Below are 26,391 nucleotides of genomic sequence, written 5' to 3'. Positions count from 1 at the left end.
GGTGCGATTTCCCCATAACCGTGCCGGTGGCCTCTCTAGCTTGGATGGGCATCTAGAAGCACACAGGCTCTGCTGAGAGGTCGATGGCTTCCAAATCGGAGTCATGGCTGCAGACAGATTCCTCGTCTTCCGAGGCGATGGCACTGACAGGGGAAAGACCCTCAGGCCTGCATAGCATTGGCCGGCCACCTTTCAGTCCGCCTGTCTTTCAACGTCTTCGGTCGCAAGAGCTTACAGGTCTTGCATGAGCGCTCATCGTCGGCACAAGGAAGCAACCGATTGCATCAGTGGTGGATGTCCTTCCAAGGAAACTTGTCATTACACGACGGGCAACATTTAAAAGGAGTCCTCTCCTTAGCAGAGGGTAGTAGCAACGAGACCAAGAAGAGACAGAGGGGTGAAGGAAATACATTCCCAGTGGGGAATAAAACCCAGGGCCCCACTCTCCCTAATGTAAGGGCCTGTACGGAGGGCCGAAGCCACGCAGTCGACAGTCATCGAGCAGTTGAACACTCACCGAGCAGATGTAGATCTCGTTGGTGGAAGGGAACCCACGAAGCAGTCATCGAAGGTCAACTTGACTAGACGGCTGTAGGACATGGAATTAAACTTAAGCAATACAAACTCTTCCAAGCTCTGCATAAGCGACCAACAAGGTTGGCGGAAAAAAAAAATCTGGTGGGACTTCGACGCGCAAGGGATTTCAGGTACACTACATGTCATGTTAGGGATAGTGTTAAAGTCACACGCATGTCAACGTCCATTTCGATCTTCGAAAGAAAGATGCAATACTCTGATTTACACTAGATATCAGAATATATGCACAGCATGCAATTCTAAGCAGATTCACAAGCATCAGAAACTTTGTTTCCTTATAACTTTCTTTTGTAACTTTGTGGTTACAAATGAAATGTGTCCAGGATAGGCCGGCCGCAGTGGATATATCTACCATCTTTTTAACTTCTTACTTGTGCGCTTTTGTATTTTACAGCATGTCACAAAGAGCAATTTACTCCAAACTGCTGTGCTAGAAATTTGACTGTCCTTTGGCCGTTTTCTGCCCTTTCAGGTCCAAAATTGCCATCCATGGAATTGGCTTTCCCGGGCAAAGTGGCGGTCTGCATATGTGGCAAGATGTGTTAGCTGGGACTGTCTGGTACCAGTCCACATACTGTCTGTTGCTGGGCAGAATGTGTGGCCATTGGATATCCCTGATTGGATAGCCACTGCCAGATTGAATGTTGCAGATCCATACCATTGGTGGACCTGGGGCGTGCTCCCAGTCCAAATCTTGGCAAAAAGGAGGACTCCTGCAGCCATCGGACAAATCATCATTGGAGCCAAGAACCCTACGAATAAGTTCAACCAGCCGATTACCAGAGGACTACCGTTGTAGTTGAACAGCATTGCCTAGACCTTATTCCAGGTGAAGCCCTGCCCTTCTGTCCTGATCTCAGGAAAGCAGTCAGTGCTTTGATGCCCGCGCTAGTGGGAATAACCAGTCTTGAACCCTGCCTGAGGATCTGCACCTTCGGAAGTGTCCCTGGACCAACCAGTGGACTGACCAGCTGCTCTCTCATGCGTTACCTCACCGTTGTCATTCCAAGTGCATCCTTGTAACTTGGAGGATCTTACTTCTGTAACAAGACGCCTGTTCCTGCATTTTCAGCCTTCTTGCATGACAGAAGCCATTCAGGACTGGTTCCTTTATTCGCCCATGGACGATCGCCCGTCGACAGCTTATCGCGGTGACTCCCGTTGCAATCAATCTTCTTTACACGTTGGGTAATACGGATAAAATGCTGCTTATGAAAACAAGATCTTGTCATCCTTGAAAGTGAATTGTGAAAAACTATCAAACTTGAAAGTATAAAAATGTTAGTGCGACAGCTACTCATCATTTGGGTCAGCCATTTCTAAAAAGTTTGACTTAATAATCTGAGCCCCAGAAAGTGTGCATGGGACGAGAGTTTGCCCCAAAGTGGGAACTTTCTTGGTTTCACTTTGTCACAACCCATATGCCAGCTTTGTCGGTTTCTCCACCTTAAACTCAATTAAAACCTATACTTGAACCTATTCAACACCTCAATATTATCTCAATGTAATACAGACCAAATAAGAGTGCAGGGTATTCTGGTTCAATACATCCTAGCGGTGTCCTCAAGTCGCCTGATCCTCAAAGTCTAGAACTTTTCTTCGTTTGGGTGTTCAGCAGGAAGGTGTCTGGGACAGATTCCCAAGCACTGAGACTGACCGAAAAAGAAGCAGGAGAGAAATCCACAGCAAAAAATGTTGAAGTAACAAATCATAGAAAAAATAATTAAGAAATGAGTACAAAGCAGGAGAGCGAACATACATCAGTCTGCTTGAATGCTTCCAATGAAGACACAAACATATTGAACATGACTACCCATGATGTGGACACAGACGATGTAGAAGACGACTTGAGGGACTCGATAGCAATAACACCAAAATAGTCTATTGAATTTCAAGAATTCAAAGACAACAACTTGACAAACCGAACGGTTGTGCTGGAAAAGGAATGCAAGGCATCTCCCCAGAAATGTTTCCTCACTATCTGAAAAAAGACACAAAAATCGATGCGTAGTTTTGAGAAGAATTCTGTCATGAGAAAGGATACAAAACTGACGCAAAGTCTCGTGAAGATCCTAACCATGGAGACATGGTAACCAAGAATCAAAGGTTACCACACAAGATTAGACAAGGCCATTCAGCTTCTCTACTGTACGGCAACAGAACAAATTAATTTGAAGACTCATTGGATCACAATCAAAGTCGTGAACAAAGTCTCACAGTTGTACAGTGAACTGCAGGCTCTGTGTTTTGGGATTCCTATCTTCTGCAAAGCAGACATTGCAGCGTGCCACAATCTAAACTACTTCCTCGGAGCATCGGTTGCTTGGCACGCTTTGTCTGCTTTGTTTGCTCAACAAGGAATAAGAACAGTGCACATGCGCGAAGCATGTGCAAAGCCGTGAGCAAAGTCTCATAGTTGTTGCAGTTTTGTGGCTAATAGTTTTTCTGACCAAAGATCTTTAGGAGTCGTCCCTTGAAGCTAATTCACAAACCTCGGGTTGGCGCATAACTACGGTAAGTAGTTCGAGCATATTTGACGTTTGGCTCCTAATTTATACTGGTCCGCTGATTTGTACTTAAACTTAAACTACTTCATTGTGTCTGCAAATCTACCCCACTATATGCCTGTAAGAGTAAAGAAAAAACAAATAGTTCAAAGTATGGACCAATTAGGTGCACATACTAGAAAACAGCAACGCATTCAATTAACTGTGCCGGCGGGAAACTATCCGAGCCTTTGGTTAGATTGCCGGCAAGTGGAAAGGAAGTGGCTGCCCTAGCTAAATGCTTACCTCTTTATTTACATGCCGAAGTGTTCAACGGGCTGCCAGTGGATAGCGGTGTTGGCCAGCAGGCTCCATTCAGTGCAGTTGTGCCTGTGGAAAATCAGTTCAGAGACTATGTGTGGGGGCAATACAGAGGCTAGATGTAACAGACGCAGAACTTCTGGGAAGCATAGTGCCTTTGCTACAAGCTAGTATGACCATAAGTGAAGGAAAATGTTCCGGAAAAGAATTGTCTATTGACATTGCCAATCGTAAGACATCAATTGGTGTCATTACAGAGATGGCTATCCGTGACATCAGTGTCTTTATTCCTCCTAAGATATGCAAGTTGACTGTCGCCTTGTCGAGAGATAGGGGGGGAATACATCCCTTGTGAAGCAACGATACCTGGGCTACATTATTTGACAGACAAGCTGAACTCTGTTTCACCAATACCACAAAACAAGCTCGACACTAGAGACCTGCCTAGATTCCCTAGGCAGGAAGAATGAGCAGATCTAGAGGTCGGTGTTACAATTTCACATCTAGTGCAAGTCAAAAACAATGTAGCGCTACTAGAAAGTAGCACTAAAATAAGACTCCTCGACGCTCAACGTAATGACCAAAGATTGATCTCCCAAGAATCTAAAGGGGCCAAACAGAATGCTGAAAAGGACCAGTCTATCTAAACTAATCACAGTACAGCCTATATTGGAAAAATTCAACACGGACCGTGATGAAATGCTAGAAGACAAAATAAATCAAGACGTAGCAAATATAAGCGAACGGATCTGTTAACAATCACTGAGATTTTCGTTTGAAGGAAGACACAGGCAGAATTTTGACACACAACTTGCCTCAACACCGTTTATGAAATCCCAAGTAAATCAACATGAACAATTGGCAAATCACAAAGAGGAGCTGGAACAAATTTCTTGAGAGCGGAGCGGAAACTACAAATGCTAGCTGGCACACACAAGGGTATGGCCTCAGAGCAGGAGACAGATAAATGGAACGTGCAAAGCTGGGCTCCTGATTTGCCTCCCTCTGAGTGACCACATGATCCATCTACCGCACTTTTAGCAAATAGAGATATTTCCCACAGTCAAACCCCCCCGGTTGAGCTGGGGACACAAATACATAATATAATGGCTGCCTTAAAAATATCATTGGCACCATACTTGAAAATGTATGATAATATCCACTCCACCATGCAAGATCATGAAGTGAAGTTCTATTGGCAATGATACAATCCAAACTTAATCCTATCGAAGCATTGGTGAAAAATATTCAAGTCAGACTAAACAAGGAAGCAGAAACATCAGCCACCTGGCAGGCAAGACTCAGTGACTTGGCCCAGAGCGAACATGCAGATAGGAAAAACATGATTGAGGCCCTTCTGTAAAGTTTGAAATGGATGAGGAAAAATTCTAAAATCACCCAATAAACCACCAACAGTGATACTTGAAAAGAGCATGAATATTCGAGACGGGCTAAGTTTGACGTCCATGAAGGAAAACAGACTGTACACAGCCAATGAAAATAACGATGCACAAATAATTTCACAAGGGCTAGGGAAATCATCTCAAGAAAATAAGAAATCTATTGAAAGTACCAGTCAGAAAACGATACGCGATACTCAAACAACCAAAGAGAAGCCCCAATTGGTGAATCAAGGAATCTTAGATGGGAGAGGGCTGGATAGCAATAGTAGAGAACCATTCAAAATCAATCAGAAAGAGAGCATGTGGGATATGTCAAATCAAGAAATGAGATGGCAAATATGCATAGAACCAAGGATCGTATCAGTAATAAGCTGACGGGGGTACCAAAGAAACCAATATATGATTTGTTTAAAAAACAGAAACAAACTGCAGTGCTAGAGAAGACATCAACCAGCATCGAAAAAGAAAGGACACGTTCCAGAGTCAAGTACTTGACGCATCAGAAATGAATACGTCCAAAAACAAATGATTCAAGAGCTTTCCTCTGGAATTTATCGTTGCTAGCAGCAGAGACTAATGCGGTCGGGAGAGAGAAAAGCAATAAGCTGCAGAATCATGGTATTGAGCCAGCTAGGGTGGTAAACATAAGCGCAAACCAACAAGTACCATGGACCTTCAAGACTACACCAAACACTCAAAAAGCCCAACCTATCAAGATAACCAGAAGAGAATCCAAATATAAGCGATTACGATCCCTTACAGGATCTCTCTGAATATCTACAAGATAATGAAATACTAGATCCAAGTTGTTGTGAAATCACACATGAAGTGATAGTTAAAGATGGATCATCTCTGATGGCAAGGCCTCGAGGAAATCATGGGAGGTGCCCAGAAAAAAACAGAACCAGACCAAGAATTAAGATCTTAAATTAGGGTGTTCTAATATTTATGACACTCTGAAAAAAGAAAGCACATTGAGGCGATAGCTCAGGACACATCGTTGAACATTAAACAAAGAAGATTTGAGGATTGGAATCTGTTAGAAAAGATAATATGCAGTACCCTGTGGGAGACTAGCCTTGTCCTCTTGGCAATAGTTAACCCAACCTTTGGTATAACTCTGTACTACACAAGTTGGTAGAGTGGCTGAGCAGCCAGGCTCGTCTCAAGAGGGGTCAAAGTGTGCTGTAGGGTTGCAACATATCGTTTTACAGTGACAAGTATCCAAATAACACTTGCACTCAAGGTTTCTTGATTTAACAATATTGATTAATTTAACAGTCCGTTTGAATAAGCCTTCTTTAGAAGGGAGCAAGTAGGTAACACTTAAATATACTTCAAAATGCACACTTAGTTTCACTAAATCAGTAGATACCCTTTTGGGGTGGCACACAGACACTTCCTACACCCTGAGGTGACTTCAATAACTAGGAGACGGTGCACATTGATAGATCACTGGTTCATTTAGAGCAATACAGAGTTTGGTGTCAAAAGTTAAAGGTTGGGGAAGGAAACAATGGTTAACAAGTTTCTCAAACAGGTAAGCACTTTTGAACCACCCCCCTTCCACTCCCCCAATGCAATGTAGATTAACCCTTTTTCCAGCTATACACAAAGAATGTATGACTTTTTGGAGGGACAAATCAAAATAGAAAGTCAGATGTTAGAAGAGTCTTAGGGGAGCCAGGACAGGCAATGTCAATTGAGCAAAGTCTAGGGGAGCTGAGGCACTTCTTGAAGGCAAGTAAAAAGTCTTGCACAATGTTATGTAGAAAAAGAAATCACTGTTGGGCCACAAGCTGGACCAAACCTGGTTTGCCGTGCAGAGTAAATCTCAAGAAGGACCTTTACAACATGAAATGGCCAAAAAGAAGACCGGGCCATTTTGACAAAATGGGCACCCATGGGTGCTATACTGCAGCTGCGCATGCAGCCTGCAGTAAAAACAGACAATGGTATGAAAAAGTAATCTACTGCCACCAGCCATTAATTGCAGAAAGGGTAACATAAAAATGTCGGACGAGAAAGTAGACAAAGGGGATACTAAGCAACCCCTCCAGAACTCTATGTAAGATGGTGTGTACCGGATCTACAACGTTGCAAAAGGTAACTAAAGTAAATTTCACTTTACTGCTCTTGGAAACAGTAGTTTAACCAAGAGACTGTATTTAAATCTTTGGGAAATAGAAAGAACTTTCCTGTGCCACTCCACTGAAGGTGCTGTGTGTCACAATGTAAAACAATGATGCCTATGGAGTTTGTCAGACTCCAAAACCAAAAGAAACAGTGTTCAAATCAAAGAAAAATACATGAGAGTGGGAAAAAGGTCTCACTCTCTCCAGGATAAAAATTAAAAGTCCTATAGTCAGGCAAAAGAGCTGGGGGTCTCTAAGGTAGAAGGGAATTAGCACATTTCTGAGAATTCTCTCTAACAGAATCCATCTAAACCAAAGGTGCAGGCCAAGAAGGAAAACACTGCAAAACATCAAAATAGAGCAACTAGTAAAGAAAGCGTGAAAGATGTAGAAAAGGTGTTACTAGAAAACATCTTAACAGAAAAAAAATGAAGTGAACCTTAACCGACAGAACGTGATAATTACTCCATTGTGTTCCAGAACTGAGAGCAATCTCATCGGTTGACATAGCAACAACAGAATACATGCGAGAATCACGGTTGGATTGGGTAGGTCTACATTTGAAATCAAGAATAGCAAAAATATCACTTTTGAATGCACAAACTGTTCTTCTCCTGCTTGGCTTTGAGATAAGAGATAATAGTCTCACTAATAAAATGCCAAATATTGGACACAGAAAAAAAAGACAAACTCAGGTTCAAACACTCGCCCAAGAAATTGGATGTGGAATGACCAATAAGAGTTACCTTTGAAAATTAATCTAAACAGTGGGGCAAAGAACAAGAAACTACGATTCAAACAGGGATGGAGGGAGGAAAATTGGAGTTGGCTACCACGGGCATTGATTGCGGCAAGGAAGAACTAACAAAAAGAAACTGAGATGGGAAATATAGGATCGCTTCTCTCATGGAACACCAGAGACTTAAGACATTTATACAGTCCCAATGCTATAGATCTAAGGGACGTCTTCATATATGCTTGCAAGAGACATGGCTTCATGAAGCACCAGAGAAGGATGGCTATGTGACCCTGTTAAATGCCGCAAAGAAAGGTCCAAAAGGAAGACCTTTTTCTGGTCTTAACACTAATAAAGACAAGTGCTGGATTGAAAATTGTGGAAAATACAAACATTAATCCGTTTATTCAATTGACAGTCCTACAACATGCTCAAAATTGCACTGAATCTCCAGAGATGAGAGCAGTAATGAACATCTATTGGAATCTTAAAATGATCACTACCAAGGAGTTCATGTTAGAAATGAATAAAGCCACAAACAAATGTTATATGGAGCACAAAATTCCACATAGTCTAATCTGTGGTAACATGAATTTACATTGCCTTGACTCCAAAGGAAAGCCAATAAATTTTGAAGCCACACAGCAAACATCTAAAGAACAACGTAATCAGAGATGGTGTAACGATCTAACAGCACAACATTGCTAAATGTTAAATGGACAGACATCAGGAGATATGCCAGAACGGCCAACATGGTTTAATAGAGTTTTGTCATCAATGATCGATTATATCTGGAGTTCTCGCAACTTCAAGCACTTAATAGAGCAACTTGAAATCGTACTATCTGTCGGGAATTGGGTTTGGGGCAAGAAACTGCGCATTACTGGTAAGAAATGAGATGGGAACTACATTTCCCAGCAGTATGTGGGACAGCGTGTAGTTTTATAGAAATCACGCCTCGAGCCAGCTGCAGGTAATTATGGGCTTAGTAAACCGCTGGCCGCCCGTGCACTGGTGCGGATAATTACAGATTGTGCAGCACGGGCGGTCACAGCGTTCGTGTGTGAGCAGATGAAGCACACGAGTAGAATGCTGGCATGCCGATTTAAAGGCCTGGGCCGCGGCGGTGAGCAGCGTCGACCCAGGCGGTAGCAGGTCGTTTCACGAGTAAGCGGACGAAGCACAGGACGTCGGCAGGCTGACTGAAGGGCCGGGCCGCTGCGGTGAGCTGCGTTGGCCCAGATGGTACTACGGCGTCATCCCATGGAGTCCGGGTGATCTCACGAGTTACCCGGACATACAGGTAAGTGCCTAAGCATTTCTCATGGTGTTGGGGCAGTGTTCACGGCGCTATGTTCTTTGATATGAGTAAGGCAAATATCTAATCCTTTGATTTACGAACTGTGAAAAGAGAACAGACACATGGAACAACATTAGAGACACTCAGTTACGGAGTATGATGCAATACCCGTGGCAAATACTGGTATCCTGAGAATGGATGCATGCTATTCGTTGTTTTGGAAAGGGACATTAAGGACAAGTACCCTAGAAGATTACATGTCAGATAGAAGTGACTTTTTCCCCAGTTAATATGTCAAAGAGTGCTTCTCAATGTAACTGTGGTTTGTTGCTTTTATTGCTGTTGCTAGCCCAAAGGGCCATGTGTCTTGTTTCTTCATGCCAGGGATATTCCCTTGTGTGTGCAATATCACTTGCTGCTAACCTCATGTCTGGCATTTGGGTCCATGTACACTTTATGTTTGAATTCTGATAAATCACGTTCTATGTTAAGTGAAATCAATGTTCCTTCATGTGTGTGCAAGTGGAGGATGCAGGTAATACTTGCCTAGGTAAGGTAGTTAGGCAGGAGTTATGCATGAGTAATCAGTATCAAGTGTGGAGGTCAAGATTAGGAGTATAGGCTTTTCAGTAGGAATTGACTGTGCTATAAGTATAGATATGCATGTTTTCTCTTCCCCACCTTTGCTTTGTCTGTCCACACCCTTTCCCTAACTCTGTCTTCCTGCCACATGGTAACCTGTGTTAATATTCAGGTGCCCGTGCCAACCACGGTGGGAGGGTCCATCTATTCGGCTTCTGTGGTTCGGGAGGGGGGGGGGGGGGTCGATAGCCTTTCATCCCTTTAAAAGTTTGACACCATCAAGAATGAGTGACCATAGTACCCTGTTTGTGTCTTCGAAAAGGTGGAATAGATCTAAGAAAATTCATAAATTAGGTAACAACCTGCCAAACCAAGGAAAGAAAAAATCAATAATATTGATACCCAACTGCGACCTTCATGGAGATAACCTAAGAAAAGGAAGTAAAAGTAAATTATCCACCATTACTAGCTTGCTATAAGGAAATTCAATCTTGATTTAAAAAATGTAAAACGACAACAAATACCCTTACAGCAAATCCGTGGTTGATGAAAAAGAACACCTAAACAAAGATTTAAAAACAATAGAGAAGGCGAAAACTTAAACGAAGGCTGCAGATCTGTAGGGGAGGAAATCGCGATACAGAAATTGGCAAAAAATGTCCGGGTCCTACAAGAAGATGGCAAGGAAATTCTGAGAGCAATTGTTCAAAAGAACACAGGTGAAACATGGTCTCTCTTGAATAAAACCATGTTTAACCAAGATCAGTGGAGTCCCTGAGGATAAATGGATAGATCACTTCAATAAAGTCTTCCAAAATAGAAATGCAAAACAAGGAACAGATGATGATAAATCCTCCAATACCATTGTGAATGGACTTTGATAAGAGCCAAATATGTGAGGCGATTAAAAAAATTTAAAACATTAATGTTGCTGGCCCAGATGGGCTAACGGATAATATTTTGAATTTAAAAAAAAAATATATATATATCTAGAGATAATGGAGTCAATTCATACTAATCCTTTTTCAACAAATAAAAAAAGCAAAAGATTCCCAAGTCATGGTCCACAGCTAAAATACTTCCTATTTTCAAACAAGGGTTAAAAGATGACCCGAGGAATTACAGGCCTAGCCTTATTGATAGGATTTGTTTTTGCGTCAAATTTACAAAAACGCCTAACAAAATGAGCTAAAGATGCCAATATTCAAGATCCACAACAGACTGGATTTACTAAGTGTTGTGACAGAACTGATTTTGCTTATATTGAATACCCTCAAACTAAACAGAATAAAAACAAAAGGAAGCTTTGCTTAGTCTTTATCGCTCTCCAAATAGCCTTGATACCATCGATAGAGAAATTCTTTGAGAAAAACTGGCTACTTGGAAGTGTCCATCCGACCCGATTGACTGCAATTAGAATTTCTATACTCTAACAAGACAATTCAAGTGAGACTAAAAAATCAGGGCATGTCATTTGCCGAAATACAGACGGAAAGAGGAGTTAAACAGAGCTGCCAATTGACAGCCGCTCCGTTTAATTTGCATTTGGCGGACCATCCACAGTGTCTAAGTATGGGAAAGGATTTTCTTCCAAATATAAATAATCAACATAGATCATGGATTATTTATGCAGATCTAGTGTTGATAGATCAGACGCAAATTGAGAAACAATGCAAACTAGACAAATTACAACGGTACATGCAGGACAACTCACAAATGATTAACATCAAAAAATCAAAAATCTGTCAGAGAGGTGGAGGAAGTAATAGACTAGCTCAATTCAGATTGTCGACAGGACACGAAATGTTGGAACAAGTAGACACAATAAGATATCTGGGTATAATTTTTCAAAATCATTACAGAAGCCGTCTGGATCAATAAGCTGAAAGCGAAAATTAAGTACTAGCAACACATGGGTCGATCATTCATGTCAAATACAGAACATTTACGTTTATAGCTACAACAACATTCTATAAACAGAAAGTAATACCAGCAATAACGTATGCCAGTGAAACGGGTCCAAGCATTACCAGTGAAGTCTGGAACATTCTAGAAGGGTGCTTCTGGAAAAAGGTACTCCAGTTACCAAAAAGTGTACCAATAGCAGCATTAGGATGTGGACTCGGATTTCAATCTCTGCACTCAGTCAATTCTATGGCAAAACACTACTGGCGCACAACCATGGTGCTAGGAGAGTGGCAAAAAGTATGCATGATAAAAATTGCTCAGTTAGAGGCGACAACAAACTTATTAATAACAAACCCAAATGCAGCTAAAAATAAAGCAACAGAAAAGGACTCTATTGCAACACAAAGTGCCAGGGCGCAATACAAATGGTTTGCATTATATCCATGGAACCCACAGGCAATCAACAAATTACAAAACTACCTAAAGCTATTTCCCAGTCATTACCATCGGAACCAATATCTCAGGTTAAAACTGCATCTGTATCAAACGAAAGAAATTATGTACAGGAGGAAACAATTTGGATATTCTGAGAAGGGATGTATATTTTGTAAACCTCCAAATTCAATAGAATCTATCAAACAACTTCTAGTTAACTGCAAAGGAATGACATTAAAAAGAACAAACTATCTTGAGAAATACATGAGAAATGCCATTTCAATGTCGCAAGACGAGTTTACTTAGCAGGTGGAAATGTGGGACGGACACGTGCAGGCATAGATCTTCTGGATAATATTCTTGAAACTACTAAACTGGAAGGAATGGTGGATAGTAATGATTAGGATATCCAGGTAGTTAAGTGATGGAAATGGATTCATTGGAGATAGCTTAGAATAAATGAAAGTGTGGAATGTGTTTTTACATGTGAAGATTGTAACAAACTAAAGGATGTGATTGTGTAAAAAAGTTTTGTTTTAAACTAAAACACAAAATATAAAAAAAATAAAAGGCAATGCTCGCAACAAATAAAAAGACCAGAAAAAAGACCAACTACAAATACTCAATTAGTACTGGAACAGATCTTGTCAATGAACGACAGATCGATTCTGAATCGCTATAACGTTCTACGTCTACTTCATCACGTCCCATTGCTACGTACAATTGAATCAGACGACACTGCTATGTTGGAATTTACAGAAGAACAGCAATGTGATTCCGTTAGTCTGCACATACAATCGAGGATGATCTGTGCCCTTTTGCTCAGAGCCTCACAATGTTTGCTGCCAGTAGGCTTTGACATCACGGAACAAACATCAATCAGACCGAGAAGAGAAACCTAAAAACAAAATAGGAGAAAGAAAAGCAACAATGATAACAAAAGAACATGAATGTAGAATATCATGACAAGTTCTTGAGTACAAACGTCAGACTGAGCGTGAATAAAGCAACACAAAAACAAAGTGATCAACCATCCACAACTGAGCAGAGCCATTAAATCCCCAATGAAGATGAAAACAGGTGTGGAGAACTTTAACCCCTTAAAGATCACTATCAACTGCCAAAGAAACTCACCAAGGACGATCAATAAAGAGCCAAGAATCAAAGAAAAGATCCAAAATATGATACATGGAGCTAGTTAGGTGAGGCACTTGCTACTGGAAATAAGAGTTAATGGCAGGAACGACTACAAGAGACAACCACTTTACTTGGCTCATAGAATACTAGGGGATTCGTCTACTTGTTTGCTAAAGACGAATGCTATATAAATCGATTTGGCATCTTATGCCTGCAAGAAGTGGTTAGCTGAACTGCCAATTGCCAAGGGATTCAACATATTCATGAATCCTGCCATAAAAGGGCAAGAAGGACGAACAATGGCAGGCCCACTAACGCTTATAAAAAATAAAAAAAAAATTAAAAAAAGAATGGGCTACCAGGTAAAAGAAAGTCAAAATCCTAATCTTTACATTCAGACACTCGTCTTAGAATCGGCTCAAGACAAGTGCACTAAAACAAACAATAATAATGAATCTCTACTGGCAACACAAAGTAACAGGTTCAATCAAATTCATTGACCAAATAACCACTTTGATCGATGACTTCAACAACTGAATAACAAATCCAATCATATGCATATGTGGCAATTTGAACATCAATTGCCTAGTCTTCGGTGATGACGCTAAAACTAAAGCCAACAATATATCACTTGCAAAAGTAAACATAGCAAAGACAAGGATGAAGGAAATGGGAGTGAGAAGCATTTGCATTGTGAATGGCAAGACCAAGGGGACAGGCAAGTGTGTGTCACTTGGAGAGGAAAACAAGAATCTACATTGGACTACTTCTTCATTTCGGAAAATGAAACACAAAGTCATATCACTCCAAGTAGTTCCCATGAACAGTGATTATGACCTACTGGAGCTTAAGTGTGAACCTCAGAAAGACCTCTACACAAAGTTTCTCGAAACCATCAGTACTGGCAGAAACAGATCGACTAAATCCGGTCAACGCATGGGAATTGAATAAGGTATTCCGAAGGGAAACGTACCGAAATGTCGCCCTCATTTGTGCGCCTCTGCAGTCACTGAGACTTTGGGGGTGCACAAAATGAGGGTGACATTTGCTGCACCCAAGCAGAGCAGGGATTGTAGGGGTGTACCCCAACTCTACTTGGGCGCAGTAAGGGGAGTCAGGGGTGTCCCCCGCATACCATTGTGGTAAGCGGGCAACAACAGTGATCATGACCAACTAGAGCTTAAGTGTGAACTTCAGAAGACCTCTACACAAAGTTTCTGGAAAACATCAGTACTGGTAGAGCCTGGCAGAAACAGATTGACGAAATCTAGCCAACGTGTGGGAATTGAATAAGGAATTCCGAAGGGAAGCGTACCGAAATGTTGCCCTCATTTGTGTGCCCCCGCAGTCACCGACTTTTGAGGGCGACAGAAGTGTGCTGCCGTAAAGGTAAGTGGGGTGGGAGGGAAATGTGGGCACAGTGATCTATCTGATCATTGAGCCGTGACGTAATTGGCGTCGACATTTTAGTCGGCGCAGTTACGGGCAGTGCAGTGATCACATAGATTGTTCCAAAGGGTAATCAGTCAACAAAACAACTGAAGTCGAATATTTACCTCTACTTTACGAGTACACAGAAATCCAGCAAGGGCAGTGCAGACATGGATTTAAAACAAGACCACGCGCATGACCCAGAACTATTAATACGGAAGAGAGTTTCGGAAAGAGATCAGATATACCGCACATTTACCATCTGAGGAAAGAGAAAACAGAAAAAAAACTCAAGCAGAAATACAAAAAGTGGTTAATCTCTCACAAAGATATAACACTGCAACGTGATGCAGAATCCATGATGCAAACAATAAACAGATAAACGAGGGACGTCTGGCAGCTATTAAATACCAAAATCATGGAAAAGTGCACATTGTGGTGCCGATACTCAAGAAGGGTATAAGATACCAGAACTGCACTTTTAGATGTACTAGGGAAAGTCTTTGCATTGTTGATACTGCACAATGATGACTGTCAACAAACAGGATTTGTAGAGGAGTAGGCTGTGGGCTTACCTTGCTTCTAATCAATCTGTTAAAAATCCAAGCAAGCAAACAAAGTTTACTTAGCCTTTATAGATCTGGCCAGAGGTTTTGACAGTATTCACAGAGAGCTACTATGGACTAAATAAAAAAAAAATGTAATTGTCCAACAAGCCACCTCCTAGCAATTAAAGTTCTGCACTCAGGAACCGAAGTAAAAATTTGCCTGAATCAAACTGGTCTTCTTTCAAACACAATCAACACATGCAGCGGCGTTAAACAGGGATGTCCACTTGCAACCCTGCTGTATAATCTGTCCATATCAGACCTCTGAAGCGATGAAAAATGAACTTGTTCCCACCAAAAATCTATGGGAAGCCATTAGGATGGATGCTTTATGTGGACAACCTAGTCATGTTAGATCAAACCCCTATCGTTCTACAGAGAAAACTGAAGTTAATTCAAACCCATGTTGAGTGCAATGGCTTAATCAATGCAAGCAAATCTGAGGTATTGATAATTCAAGACCTAAAAGGAAGGAAAAAAGAAAGCTGTATTGGTGGTGTCTGGGGAAAGAATTATTGAACCAAGTGGAATCAACAAGCTATCTCGGAATGTGCAACCATCTCAATCGCAAACGACACCCTGTGGATAGTTACAATCAAGGCTAAAATCAAGTAACTCACAGCCCATGGTTGCATAATCCACAAAACAAAAGGTTCTGCAAATTCTCCCAGACACCTGTAACAACATTTTACAAACAGAAAGCAGTTGCTGTCTTAATCCATGGCGCTGACTGCGCACTCCTGGAAATTGTGGTCAACCACGGAAAGCAAATTCTGGAGGAAAATACTTCACCTGCTAAGCATCAAACGATACGAACTGGGCCTGATCTCCATAAAACGCAAAAAGTGATGTGGGGGTCACTCTTGCTCTTCAGAAAACAAATCATGGATGAAACGCCTACACAGTTCGCAATATTACCATCTGATTGTAAACACAAGGAAGAATCAATTCTAAAAGAATGGACTGATCGATGCATCAAATTTTAGAAGACATTGGAGCTTCTATGTTGACTTTGAAGACAAATCCTGAAGCAGTAAAAAAATAAAATAAAATGATGGAACCAAGATTGGTCCAAGACAGTTGAACAAAAGCAGCAACAGATTATTCCAGAACATAAGCCATGAAGAAAAACTAATGAATAACTTGACCAAATACCTGGAAAAATTCCCAAGTCCACATTGAAATCTATTTGAGATTATGTATGAACTTATTTCACAAAAAAGATATTGAAAAGCGGAAGAATAAACAAGTTTAAGGATGTTAAGTGTCGACTTTGTCATAACGCATTTGAAACCTTACAACATTTAACCTTATACTGCCTGGCTTTGAGAACGCCAAGAACACGATATTTGGGAGCTTTTATCTCAGAAAGACCTCTGTTAAATGGAGAAGAATGGTGGCAAATGGTTTGCTGGGGCCAAAACTTAAAACTTACTTTAGCCCTGACGAAATTTTGGGAAATGTTTAAACTGATTCTGTAGAACATTGTTTTAGCATACATCACAAAAAAAGAATTACGACTGAAAAACCATGTCAACTAAGGAAAGTATGACATTAGGACACTGACGTACTCCATTGTAAAATTCTGAAACCCATTTTTGTAGAAGTTAGTAATAAACTATCTAATAAAAAAAATATATATATTTTTAAATGAAGGGGGAATACTAGCTATCCCCTAACCATTACTCATAAGGTGGTGTGTGCTAACCTCTCATAAATTAGTTTTAGGAAAGATACAAAGTATCCCACTAGTCAAAGAATATAAAAAGGAGAAGCCAAAGGGTTACCAGCAACATTACACATAGGGTGCTGTGTGCTGCTAAAGTGCAACACAGCTGCCTTTAAGAGGTATGGAGGAAAGCAGACTCTGTAAAACAAGGTTATACAAAAAGAACAGAGTTCTCAAAACCCCAGAATACATCAGACCGAATGAGTGGAACAAGGCTCCCCTTATTCAGGATAGAAAGAAAAAGGTCCACAAGTCCAACAAAAAGTGCTGGGGGTCTGTATGGAACTCATGGTGGCAAAACTAAAGACAGACAAGTAATCACAGTTCAAGGGTGTTTATTAAACTGTAAATGCAGGGTGGAAATGTCAAAGTAAAAGGCCTATACTAAAATACTTACAAATAATTACAGAAAGAGTGTGGGATAGGGTTTTCAATAACGAAAGAAGTGTTCACAAATAAGTCAGGATGTGATTGCCAGGTGTTAGGGAGAATTCTCAAAAATGTGCCAATTCCCTTCTACCTTAGAGACCACCAGATCTTTTTGCTGGACTTTAGGACTTTCGAAACTTTCTAGACCCAGCACACACCATCTTACAATAGGGTGCTGGAGGGGTTACTTTGTATCCCCTTTGTCTAGTTTCTCATGTAACATTTTTATGTTGCCCTTTCTAACATTAAAGTCTGGTGGCAGTGGTTTACTTTTTCCTACCATTGTGTGTTTCTACCACGGCTGTAATTGCAGTTGCAGTAAAGCACCCATGGGTGCCTATTTTATCAAAATGGCCTGGTCTCCCCCCCCCCCCCGCCCCCTCCCATTTCTTGTTGGAAAGGTCCTTCTTGAGATTTACTCTGCACGCCAAACCAGGTTTAGTCCCTTTGTTTGTATTGTCTTTGGCGGGATTAACCATGGTAGCCCGACTCTGGCTTCAGCCTGTCTGGCAGCGGCAGGGATTGAGGGTGGTCCTGATAACTCACAGTGCTTAATCCCCTTGTTTACAGTAATGCACCCAAAGGTGATTGGCTGGCTTTCCTTGAAGGACAGCCACCCTTGCTGTGTGAGTGACAGCTAGGCTGCAAATGAATGGGAGAACCCTGCATAAAAGGCGAGGCTTTTTGGCTTGGAAGGCAGAGTCGACCACTGGACGAAGGAATCCGAAGAAGAACTTGGAAGAGACGCTTGCTGCAACTCCTGGATCGTTGGTTTGCCCCGTGACGCCCTGCTGCTTTGCTGAAGCTCCGAATTCGCCTCGACTAGAGAAGCCCTGCAACGGACGACTTCTCCCCTTGGGTTGGTGGGACCAATCAACCCCAAAGCGAACTCGTCTGGACATCCTCTCGGAGCTGGCTGTACTTCCATTGCTGCTGCAGGAAACGATTGCCAGGGAGACCACCACCAGAATTGAGTGTCATTTTTAAGTCTGACCCGAGCTCCAGGAAGATCCTACAGACGCCCATGAAGCAGTACTGACCAAGCCTGAGCCACCTCAACAGAGCGCTGGACCGCAGATGCAAGGAAAGTTCATAAAGATATCCGAGAACTGCGGTGGTGCTATTTGTGAGAGTCACGAAACCACGAAGTGCCGCTGATCTGAAGTTTGCCCATTGCTTCCACCGACCTTCAAATCTAAGTGCAGGAGCCCTTGTCCCCACGACTGAGGCCCAGGAACACAGGATCTGAAGAGCTGCACAGGAACAGAAGGCAGCTGGAACCATTTCTTCAAACCAAAGGTACTGTACAGTCTAAGAGAACTTACCTCTTGTTGTGTAGCCTCACTTGTTCTCAGTTGATACTTGTCTTGGTTGCTTCTGTAGAGTTGCTAACAGCTCCTTTACCTCACAAGCCTAATTTCTTCTTTTCTACAAAGACTTCTAAAACATTGTGCAAGACTTTTACCTACATGTAAGGATTACTTCATCTCACCTAGACTTTTGTCCAATTGACTATGGCCTTGCCTGGCCCCCTGAATGACGCTTCTTCCCTCTGACTTTGTGTTTGGTCTTCCTTTCAGGAAGGGGTTAACTTACTTTGCATTGGGTGTTGCCAAAAGTACTTACCTGCTTCAGAATATTTGTGAGATCTCTTGTTGTGTTCTAATAACCTTTTTCTTTGACATGCTCCTAAATATTGCTCTAAATGCAACAGTGATATTTTAATGTCCACAGTGTCTCAGCTATTTAAGTCACCTGAGGGTTTAGGAAGTGTCTGTGTGTCATCCCAAATGGCTATTTGCTGATTTAGAGAAACTAAGTGTGTATTTTGGAGTGCATGTGTGTTACTATTATATTGCCCCTTCTGAAGAAGTCTTACTCACCTGACTTAAATTAATTGAAAAAGAAATTGTTGAATCACGAAACCTTGTGTATAAGAGTTTATTTGAATACTTGTCACTGTGAATCTCTGTGTAACACCCTACTGCTCACATTGATCCCTCGTGAAATAAGCCTGACTGCTCAACCACACTACCAACCTGTATAGCACAGACTCCTATTGTCAGGAGTTCAAGGTTGTTGTAGTGCACCCAAAAGGTATTGCTCCAAACCTTGCCTAACAACGGCTGCCGCAAGGGCCTACCTGTCCGCAGGTTGCTGTCCCTGGACCACCATGTGAGGGCCGGGCGTAGAGTTGGTTCAATGCTGACCAGCTCCGCTTGGGAGCCCCACTTATTCCATGAGGCTGCGAAGTGCAGCTGCAATCTCCTCATCTTGAGTCTCGTGTAGGGAACGGCCAGTAGGACCGCTGCCATGATGCCTAATAAGTGTTAGTACCACCAGGCCAAGGTCACTTCTCGGGTGAGGCAATGAGTAGTGGCCCTGATCTTGTCCTCCGAGGGGCAAACTCTTTCAGAGCTTGTGCCCCATATGAGACCCAGAAAGATCAGGCTCTGCGTACGCTGCTACTGAGACTTCTTGAGGTTGACTGAAAACCCCATCTCGTGGAGTGTGATCATAAGGGTGGAGGAAGAGTGGTTAACCGCCTCCAGAGGTCTCGCCCTGATGAGTCAGTCATTCAGGTACGGGTAAACATGGTGGCTCTGGCCCTGAGGAGGGCTGCTACCGCATTCATCAGCCTGGTGAATACCATTGGGGCTGAATTGAAACCTAAGTGTAGCACCTTGTATTGGAAGTGGCAGCCCATGATCCTAAATCGTAGGAATGTGCGATGCGGCTACCAAATCGGGACATGTAGATAAGTGTCCTTCAGATCCAGGGAGCACATCCACTCTCTCCTCACAATGTCTCCACAATGAGTGCTAGTGTAACCATCTTGAATTGTTGAAGAGGGAGGGAGTGGTTGAGGGTCGAACGGTCCAACATAACTCTCAGGCCAGCCTGGTTCTTCTTTTGTACGGCCAAAATCCTGGAATAGAAGCCTAATTCTCGCTGGGAGGCTGGAACTTCTTCCACAGCCCGGCTCTCAAATAGCGACCGAACGTCCGGCAACAGAGTTGGAGCAGAGTAAGGGATCGCTAGGCGGTACCTCGTGGATACTACAGAGGATCCAGGGGTCCACAAACATCTGATGCCAAAACTGTGTGTGAAGGGCAAGCCTGCCCCCACTGGAGACACCGAGGCTGTTGCGGAGGAGGGGCACTGAAAAAAGCCCTTGCTCCCATCCTTTTGTTGTTTGAGCCATAGTTGACTCGGCAAACTGTCTAGACGTCAGTTCTTGGGAGCCACGGAACCCTCCAAAGGTCTGCCCCCTTGTCAGAGCGTTGATGTGACTGGGTGTACACGCCTTGGGCGTTGTTAGGGAGAATTCTCATAAATGTGCTAATTCCCTTCACCTTAGAGACCCCCAGCAACTTAGCTGGATTTTGAGGACATGATTTTGTTTCCTGGAAAGCGTGCAAGCCTTTTTTCCCTCACTCATGTATTTTGATGTGCGTTTTACACTTGTGTTCTTTGATTATAGAGTTTCAGATAACTCCATAGGCATCATCATTCCCTGTGTGTTACACAGCACCATCAGTGCAGTGACACAGGGAGGTCTTTTAGACTTCCCAAAGGTTTAAATACCTTCTGTGGGATAAACTACTGTTTCCCAGAGAATGTAAAGTGAAATTGACTTTACTAGTCTTTCCAAATTCCTAGACCCAGCACACACCATTTTACAATGGAGTGCTGGTGGGGTTACATAGTATCCCCTGTGTCTAAATACTCATGTAACAGTCGAATGCTACCCTTTCCTATTTAAAAGGCTGGTGGCAGTGGTTTTACACTGAACTAACATGATTTTTCCCGACCGCGAACACCAGTAGCTAAAAATCACAGGAGCCATGTTTTTCAAGGTGGCGCCTTAAACCCCTTTGTTTAAAAAGGTCCCAGTCTTCTTTTTTCACTGTTTCTTTTTAGAAAGATCCTTCTAGTTTTTGTCTATGCGCGCCAAACTAGTTTGTCCCTTTATTCGTATGCCTTGGGCAGGCTTCAGGACTGAAGACCGCCTCTGGCGTCTGAGTGTCTGGGGTGGGCAGGAAGTGAGGGAGGTGCCCAAAACTCCCTGTGCTTTGTCTCCTAGGAGACCCAAATGCACTATGGCATGATTGGCTGGCTGACTGTCCATCAAGGACAGCCACCCTGCTGGGTGAGTGACAGCTAGGCTGGAATGAAAGGGAGAGAACTTTTGCAAAGACTTAACCGTTTGATACCAGAACTGCTCTTTCCTAACCAGAACACTAGCCAATTGACTTTGGCCTAGGCCTATTGACTTGAACTCTTCTGGTGAACTGAAACTATTTGCACTGTCTAACAAGTATATGTGATCTATTCTACTTACCTTATGCCTTTTTGCTCACTTCTAAGTAACTGAACTGCTATTTGGCTCCTATTTTAGAGGACTTTGTATTGCAGTGTATTGGTATATAATATTAAGATGCCTCCTTCTAGCGAATGTTTTCTAATTGATTGTGTAATAAATGAATACGCATTTTACCAAGAAACCTTGAGTAGAAGTGTCTACTTCAAACACTGCGATTGAAAGACCTCTGTGTAATAACTTGTACTGCTCACATTCACCCTTGAGATAAGCCTGGCTGCTCAGCTCGCTACCAAAAACTGTGTGGTACAGACTTATACCAAAGGTTGGTTTGGCTTACACCTGTAGTCCTAATAGTGTGTGGTGGTTCCAGAGGGTACTGCATGCAATTCTGCCCAGCAGGCGTGGCCTTCAAGACTTTGCAAACTGTTTTTCTTTTTATCTAACTCGTCATCGATGGTGGAGTGAAAGAGGTCTCCCACCTCGAATGAAAGGTCCAATATGCGTTCCTGGACGTCTGGGTTAAACTTAGTAGCCCGAAGCCTGGCAATCCTTCTCATGTCCGTGGCGATGCATATGGCCAGGCCAGAGGTGTGAATGTGGGCCACTGTGGACTCTGTCGTCTTGCACCACCATTTTAGCCTCTGCCAGTCCCACCTTGAAACGAGACTGGCTCTGCACCGGTAGTTCTGGAAGGAAGTCAGCCATTTCCCGCCAAAGCCTCTGGTTAACAGCTGCCAGCATGGCATCTGCATTGGATTGACGAAGATGCAGTGAAGCGTTGGAATAAAGCTTCTTCCTGTACGCCTCCAAGATCTTCTCCTCCTTGCCTAGAAGCGCCAAGGATGAGGTGGCAGAGGACGACTGCGGCTTTGAATAGAGTGACACCGCAGCAAACAGCGAAGAGTGTGGTTGAGGGATGGCCGACAGCAAGAGTGGATCCCCCTCCATTTGGGACCGTGAATAAAAGGAGCGCACCTTTTAACCGAACGAACTCCGCGGCTGGTTTCATCCCTGGGCAGTGCAACAACTCCAAGTTTCCTCCGCGACGAGATCTTCTCTTCCCCTGGTCGAAACCACGAACTGCACCAGCTGCCAGAAACAACTGCCACTGCTGGAGCTTCCTCACTTTTAAAAAGGTACTGTGCTCGGCCTGGCCTCCCTTTCTTCGGATCGCTAAAGGTGACACTTAAATCCTTGGCTATCCAACTGGGTTGGCCCCCAGACCGTCTAACCTTATCTTTCGCATCGAACCAACCTCTTTTGAACATTTTTGCAAAGACTTGAGTGCATTTTTAAACTGTGATCTTGGGCACATTTCGCCTTGTCCCATTTAAAGTGGCCCTGGCCTATGAACTTTGGCTCTACAGTAGACTCTGCCTTCACTAACTTGCTGTGGTCTTAGAAAAGTGTTGGGAACTGTTTATTTTCATGACCTGTCTTTTTCTCTCCCTCTAACTTAATTATTGGAGTGCCATCTAAGTTAAGCGCTTGCATCTGTTTTTACAACTAGTGGTGTTTTTGTCTAATAATTATTAAGGGAGGTGTGTATACTTTATCTGTGTTTGAACTAGCTTCGATTTAGAGTGATTAGTTTATTTCCTAAAGTGTGTTTTAAATAAATAATTATATACTTTTGATACCAAGCTCTGCTCAGTGTTTGTTTGCTCCACTGTGTTTTAGGCCCTATTGTGTATCCTCTGTATACTGCCCTACTTATCTTGAGAGAATTTTGACTGCTCAGCCACAGCTACCAGGTAAATCTGGGTGGTACAGACTGCTACCAATTGGGTTTACTGCTTACTCCTGTAGTCTTAATCTTTTAGCAGTGTTCCCCAAGGGAACTGCACAGGATTCTGCCTAACAATAAAAGACAAAAAAGACCGAAGAAAGTATCCGGGAAGAACACCTGGTATTACACAGCCGAAGCCAAACCCAGGAGTACTGGTGAAATCGGCCCGTTCCTGTTGACGCAGAAAAGGGGACTGGGGAGGGGTGCTGAGTCAGGGAGGCACATGATTCCAGGGCCGTGCCCCACACACCTCTAAATATAAAAGGGAAGAAGATTTTTTTCTGGTGAAAAAAGGTTCCATCTCCCGTCCCTAGCAAGTGATGCCTATGCCGTATGAAGGAAAGGGGACAGGACTTAAGAGTAATAAAGGTTACAACGCAAACCATCAGCATAGTGTTCATCTATTACGCTCACTGCGTCTCTTATTTACAAATGTGAAAATGATTACCGTTGTTGGGGAATCATCACTTCTAAGACTGGTGCATTGAACCACACTTACCTGGTGGGGGGCTCCTGCAGGAATAAACACAGCATCTCCCAGGAACTGCACGATGGCCCAGCCTTGAACACCATACTCCTCATGTAGGCGCTTCCGCAGGCACTGGTCCAGGTACCAGCTTTGGTCATGGATTGGATCATGGTCTGGAGGGTTTTCTTGTCCTTGTTCTTCACCAACCTGGGGGTGGGGTGGTGGTGAGGGGGAGCCGAAAATTGACAAAAAAAAAAGAATTAAATATGTTTAATTTCATAGATCTGTAATCACATTCTGGACAGTAATGCACAGCAAAAGTAGGGAGTGTCCAGTAAACCTCTTGAAAAAGCTCAAGTCCTAAACTGGACTGCGTGGTAAGAAGCTCTGAAATGTTTAACGCCCCCCACCCCTCATTAGTTTACCTACCACCCACAGAATGCCCCCCAGCTAAAACTGTATCCATGTCCTAATATCCATGACATGATGTGCCCTGAAAGATAACATGTCCACTATGTGCAAGTCCTCACATTGGGAGCTGCATGTTCTCGTCAAGTTGGTGGGAGAGACGCTTACATTTGGAGCAGTGCTGTTGCGCTTGCTGTATACCTAGGGATAACCTAGAGGGCACTCATTAAAACTCGGCAAGAGTTACTCAGTAAAACTTTGTCCTTTGTGTGAAAGGAAATGCATAAAATCCCACATGGTTGTTGCTTCTGCCTTTCAAGATGGATTTCTAGAATCTGGCCTGGTGGACAGATTTTAGGGGGTCACTCCAGTTATGGCAAACAGGGAGCTCAGAGTTTAGCCAAAACCCAATTAAGGTAGCAATGGCGAGCAGTTAAGGCATAGTCTAAGGAGAGTGTGAGTGGGGTCAGGGGTGCTCAATGAGTCCACACAAAAAAGTGTGGATTCATTGAGGGTTTAGACACCTTCAACTCCCCTCTGAGGGAGTTGAAGGTGTCTAAACTCTATGACCTCAGGAGCCAGGCTGCTAAATTCAGAGTTTGCGGGCATTTGTGTAGTGTCTCCCCTCCGTCCTGATACAAAATGTTGTACGGGCAGGGTTGTCTCACAAGGGGAGGGGGGGTCAGAGGGAGGGGGAGAGGGACATTTCCATTAGATGAGCGAACTAGGGTTGGCGGGCCCACATGGGGTCCACCAGAATTATGGTAACTGGTTCCTGGTGCATCTTGTGCACTATCTTGTTGAGTAAGGGAGTTGGGGGGAGGGAGGGGTGGGGTGGGTGGGGTTTGGGAAGCGTTGACAAATTTCCCTGACCATGTTATCCAGAGTCCGTTCCCCCTTGGAGAGGTTCTGGGGGTACCTGGAGGCGTAGTCTTGGCATTGGGCATTCTTCTGAGTTGCGAACAGGTCGATCTTTGGGAAGCCCCATTCTGCGAAGACGTTGGAGACAATGTCTTCGTGTAGACGGCATTCGTATTTTACGGGCAGTGGGAAGTCTCTGCTGAGCACATCCACTAGAAGATTTAGTTCTCCTGGAACGTGTTGAGACAGTAGCAACATCTTGTGTTTGAGAGCCCACATCCAAACGTTCTGGGACAGCTTGGATAGCCCTGGAGAGTGCGCCCCCCTGCTTGTTTAGGTAATACATGGCTGGGGTGCTGTCTGTCAGGACCAGGACTGTCTTCCCCTGTAGTTGTGTTTGAAAGGCTTTCAGTGCTTTGAACACCGCTAGCAGCTCTAACAGATTTATATGGTTGAATGCTATTTGTGGGGACAACACTCCATGCGCCGTCTGCTGAAGCAGGTGAGCGCCCCCCCCCCCGTGAGAGAGGAGTCTGTCGTGAGAGTGGCTTCTACTACGGGGGTGGTGAAGGTCAGAAATCGTTTTACTTGACGGGGGTCTATGCTTTATTTCTTCTCGTTGATGGAGAATCCCAGACTGAACAGGTCGTCTATTGACTTCGGAGTATTCAATAGGCATGTTTCGTAAGAGTACCCTGTTATGAGCCAGTCGTCGAGGTAAAGGTAAACCGGGACGGATAGTCTGCGTAAGTGTGCTGCCGCTACTGCCAGTACCTTTGTAAACACCCTCGGCACAGAAGCAATGCTGAATGGGAGGACTTTGAATTGATAGTGCTTGTCCTCTACCACAAATGTTAGATATTTTCTGTGCGCTGGCAACATTGAAATATGAAAGTATGCATCTTTCATGTCCAGTGGTGCCATGTAATCCCCCCGCTTCAACAGTGGGATAACTTCCTGCAGAATTACCATACAAAACATTTGGGGTTTGACAAATTTGTTCGTTGGGCGCAAGTCTAGTACAGGGCGCATGGTGAGGTCCTTTTTGGGTACAAGGAAGTACATGAATAAATACCCTCGTTAACATGAAGAATAGGGACGGCTTCTATGGCGTCCTTTTCCAGCAGTGCTTCCACCTCTTGTTTCAGGATTCGTAAATGGTCTGGCGTCCGTCGTCTTGTCTTGGGTGGTCTGAATTGTGGGGGGTTGGGCGAATTCCACACAGTACCCGTGGGCAGCCGTCTTTAAAACCCACTGGTCTGATGCAACTCCCTCCTATGCCAAAAGGAAAGATGTTAAG

General features: G+C 43.3%; 1 protein-coding gene across 1 annotated transcript in view; it reads right to left on the bottom strand.

The window, feature by feature from the left end:
- KDM3B (lysine demethylase 3B) overlaps positions 1 to 26,391 on the bottom strand; it is a 2,029,046-nt gene that overhangs the window by 217,703 nt on the left and 1,784,952 nt on the right. The window contains exon 22 of the mRNA XM_069651588.1: positions 23,853 to 24,029. Within this exon, the coding sequence (XP_069507689.1) occupies positions 23,853 to 24,029 (177 nt within the window). The remainder of the gene's footprint in view (positions 1 to 23,852; positions 24,030 to 26,391) is intronic.

The sequence above is a fragment of the Ambystoma mexicanum genome, chromosome 3p (assembly GCF_040938575.1).
Source record: "Ambystoma mexicanum isolate Mex_15411 chromosome 3p, UKY_AmexF1_1, whole genome shotgun sequence".
Taxonomy (NCBI): domain Eukaryota; kingdom Metazoa; phylum Chordata; class Amphibia; order Caudata; family Ambystomatidae; genus Ambystoma; species Ambystoma mexicanum.
The sequence above is the reverse complement of the archived record's forward strand: the minus strand, read 5'-3'. Positions and strand labels throughout refer to the sequence as shown.